The sequence below is a fragment of the Coffea eugenioides genome, chromosome 5 (assembly GCF_003713205.1).
Source record: "Coffea eugenioides isolate CCC68of chromosome 5, Ceug_1.0, whole genome shotgun sequence".
Classification (NCBI taxonomy): Eukaryota; Viridiplantae; Streptophyta; class Magnoliopsida; order Gentianales; family Rubiaceae; genus Coffea; species Coffea eugenioides.
In genome coordinates this window covers 27368905-27372131 of record NC_040039.1, presented here as the reverse complement: position 1 = coordinate 27372131, position 3227 = coordinate 27368905, and the positions used below count along the sequence as shown (strand labels likewise).

General features: G+C 39.0%; 1 protein-coding gene across 1 annotated transcript; it reads left to right on the top strand.

The window, feature by feature from the left end:
• The first annotated feature begins 428 nt into the window (after positions 1-428).
• LOC113771320 lies at positions 429-1595 on the top strand. Its single transcript, XM_027315914.1, has one exon. It carries the CDS (start codon positions 429-431, stop codon positions 1593-1595), a length of 1167 nt encoding a protein of 388 aa, XP_027171715.1.
• The last annotated feature ends 1632 nt before the right edge of the window (positions 1596-3227 follow it).

Genomic DNA, 3227 nt, shown 5'->3' with positions numbered 1-3227 from the left:
ACGGCTTGGGATAAGGTTTGCCGTCCGGTCGAGGAAGGGGGCCTGGGGTTTCGCTCTTTTGAGGATGTCGCCAAGGCTTTCTCATGTAAGCTCTGGTGGAAGTTGAGGGAACGGGCATCCATTTGGGCAGAGTTCATGCACGTCAAGTATGTCAGAGGGGGGCATCCTCTTCTAGTTTCAGTTGACTGCCCGTCCCCAGTTTGGCGCCGTTTGGTAGAGGTGAGGGATCTCGCGGAGGGGAATATCCGGTGGTGTCTGGGGGAGGGCTTAGTTGACTTCTGGCAGGACAGGTGGTGTGCTGATATTCCGCTCGCCAGGTTGGTGCCAAGCCCTAAGTCTCACAGGTTGGTAGGGGAGTTTTTTTTTCTGATGGTTGGGATGAGCAGTGGCTCAGACGGCTTCTTCCGGGGCACTTAGTGTCGAAGGTCATGGAGCTGCGTATATTTCCCAATATACAAGACCAAATGATTTGGACGGCGTCACCTTCGGGGAGCTTTACTGTGTCTTCAGCTTGGGACGTTCTTCGTTCAAAGCACAATCGATCTGTTATTGATTCCTTGGTCTGGAGCTCGGTGGTCCCTCTGAAGGTATCCTTCTTTGCGTGGAGGTTGTTGCGTGGTTGGCTCCCCTTGGATGATCTCCTTCAAGGTAGAGGATTGAGGTTAGCGTCAAAGTGCTACTGTTGTGGCCTAGCGCCAGAAACGGGAGACCATCTTTTTGTCTCGGGACCTTTAGCGAGCAGGGTTTGGCGGCACTTCTCCCGCCGCTTTGGGCTGGTAGTCCAGGGGAGTGGGGTGGCATCGAGGCTCTCATGTTGGCTCTTGTCTCACCGGTTTGTCTCACAGAATCATATTCGTGTCATTCTCCCTCTCTTGATCTTGTGGTTTATTTGGAAGGACCGTAACAAGGCCCGCTTTGAGGGGATGAGTATGTCGTCCGATCAGGTAATCAACCAGGTGTGCACATTTGTCAAGCAGTTGGGCAGGGGGGGCCTGCTCAAGTTGGAGTTTTTCAAAGGGGACACAGATTGTGACTGGGTGAAATTCGGTAAGGCCAAGGAAAAATTGGTACAGCTTCGAGCCTTTTCTTGGGCAAAACCTACAGGGCAAGCGGTGAAACTCAACACTGATGCAAGTGTTGTAAGCGGGCGTTCAAGTGGTGGAGGGGTGGTGCGCTCGGCTGAGGGTAATTTAGTGTTTGCCTTTTATAAAGAGTTTGGAGAGCAAGACGTTCTCTCCTCAGAGGCGTTGGCGTTGCTGGAGGGTCTTCGTTATTGCCAGGACAACAATCTCTCGGGAGTCATAGCGGAAGTGGATTCTAGTACTTTAGTGCATCTCGTGTCCTCTAAGATGACGTCTTGTTGGCCGTTATGTAACACAATTAGGCATATTCGGTGCTTGGTGGCAAAATTGGGGGTGTCTTTGGTTCACACGTTCAGAGAAGCAAATGCGGTTGCCGACGCTTTGGCCTCCTCGGACCTACGAGCGGATGCCCGCTTCTTGAGTGAAATAGCTCTCCCTTCTAAAGTTCGGGCACTTTTGCAGTTAGATAGGTTGTCAACTCCGTATGTGAGAGTGTGTACGGTCTCAGGGTAGGTTAGTCACACGATCTGTGTAATTTCTCTTTTCTTTGCCAATAAAGATCATATTTAAAAAAAAAAAAAAAACTCAGATTTGGCTCATATAGTTAGCACCACTTTTGGATTTCGAATTATGAGATTTGAAGTGACAAATATGAAACTCATACTTGACTCACAAAATATTCGGATTATAAGTTTAATTCTGACTTAACTCAAGCTCACTTATAACTCCTTAATTCCTTAATATAATTACTATAATTATTAAGTTTTAAACTAATTTAATATCCACAGAACCACAACATTAAAACTATATAGGAACCAGTAATAGTTCATTAAAAAGTATATAAAACCAAGAATTTTTCAACAATCATATATCCAATTAATTTAATGCACATGAAAAATAGTAATAAAACATTATCAACAATCAATACATCTTCAAAGGTCCTCAATTTGCTCATACTAAGATTTGTCTTTCTAATTCTTTTGACATAATTTTGTATATTTAATATTCCTTATATACATATATGTATTTTTACAAATAACTCATAAGTATTAGTATTATATATTTAGATATATAATTATATATATATATCAAAATATGAATATATTATATATAATTATATAGATAGATGCATATTAAAGGGTTGAACCTATATTGAATTTGACCCTAATAAGATCCAAACTCTACTCACATTTAATTCGAAACTAATATTTAGACCCAAATTTAACCCAACTCAGTGAAAGTTTAGGCTCATTAGACTTTTTCTCGGAGCCGAGTTGAAACTGACTCGGCCCTAGTAATAGTCCTAGAAGGATTGCCTCATATTTTTGTGCTAATTCATTCCCTCCCAAAATGAGTAAGAAAGGGAATTTGGGATCAGATAATTAGAGTGGGGCTTTGCTAAGTTGGACAGGTTAATTTGGTAATTTTGATTATGTGTGTTTTATTAGATATTAGGAATATGTGAAATTGCCAAAACTTGTATGCCTTTAAGAATTTTAAATCTTTCTATTACTACTTCTCAAAATTTTTCCAAAGGGAGAAGCACAAATTTGACTCTCAGTGTTTGACCTGTATATCAAACTGGTCTATAATGTATTAGCAAAACAAATATGGTCTCTAAATTTTCTGATTTTAACTTTACATTTTTAGTCCCTAATGTTTGAAGTTTCAATCAATATGGTCTCTTAAGTTTCTTGTTATAGTTAGGGGTTTTAAAATGGGAAAAAAAAGTGTGAATTGAATTAAAGATATGACAAATGTCATCCTAAACCCTATAAAATTTCATAAAAACACTTACATCAACATAATAACATCGTTGAACATAAAGAGTTTTATTTTTTTAATAAGTAACAATTAAATGACAATATATACATAATATATAAAATAAAAAGGGAAAATTATAGTATTAAATAAAATTTATTATCATTCATGCTAGTTCTTGCATGGCTTGTGCACATAGACCTTAAATTGTTATAGTTAGGAATTGTAATTATAAAAACTAGCAAACATAAACACTAATATGAAGTGTTTTTACTCATTATGGGTTAATTATCAATTAATTACTAACAGTATAAAACAATAATTACATATATAATACCAAATTTGAGACCAATTATACCAAAGGGAAGAAGTATATGAGACATT

Bases quoted from the DNA above. Each gene is read 5' to 3' on its own strand.
- LOC113771320 (XM_027315914.1), top strand. From the start codon at position 429: ATGGAGCTGCGTATATTTCCCAATATACAAGACCAAATGATTTGGACG.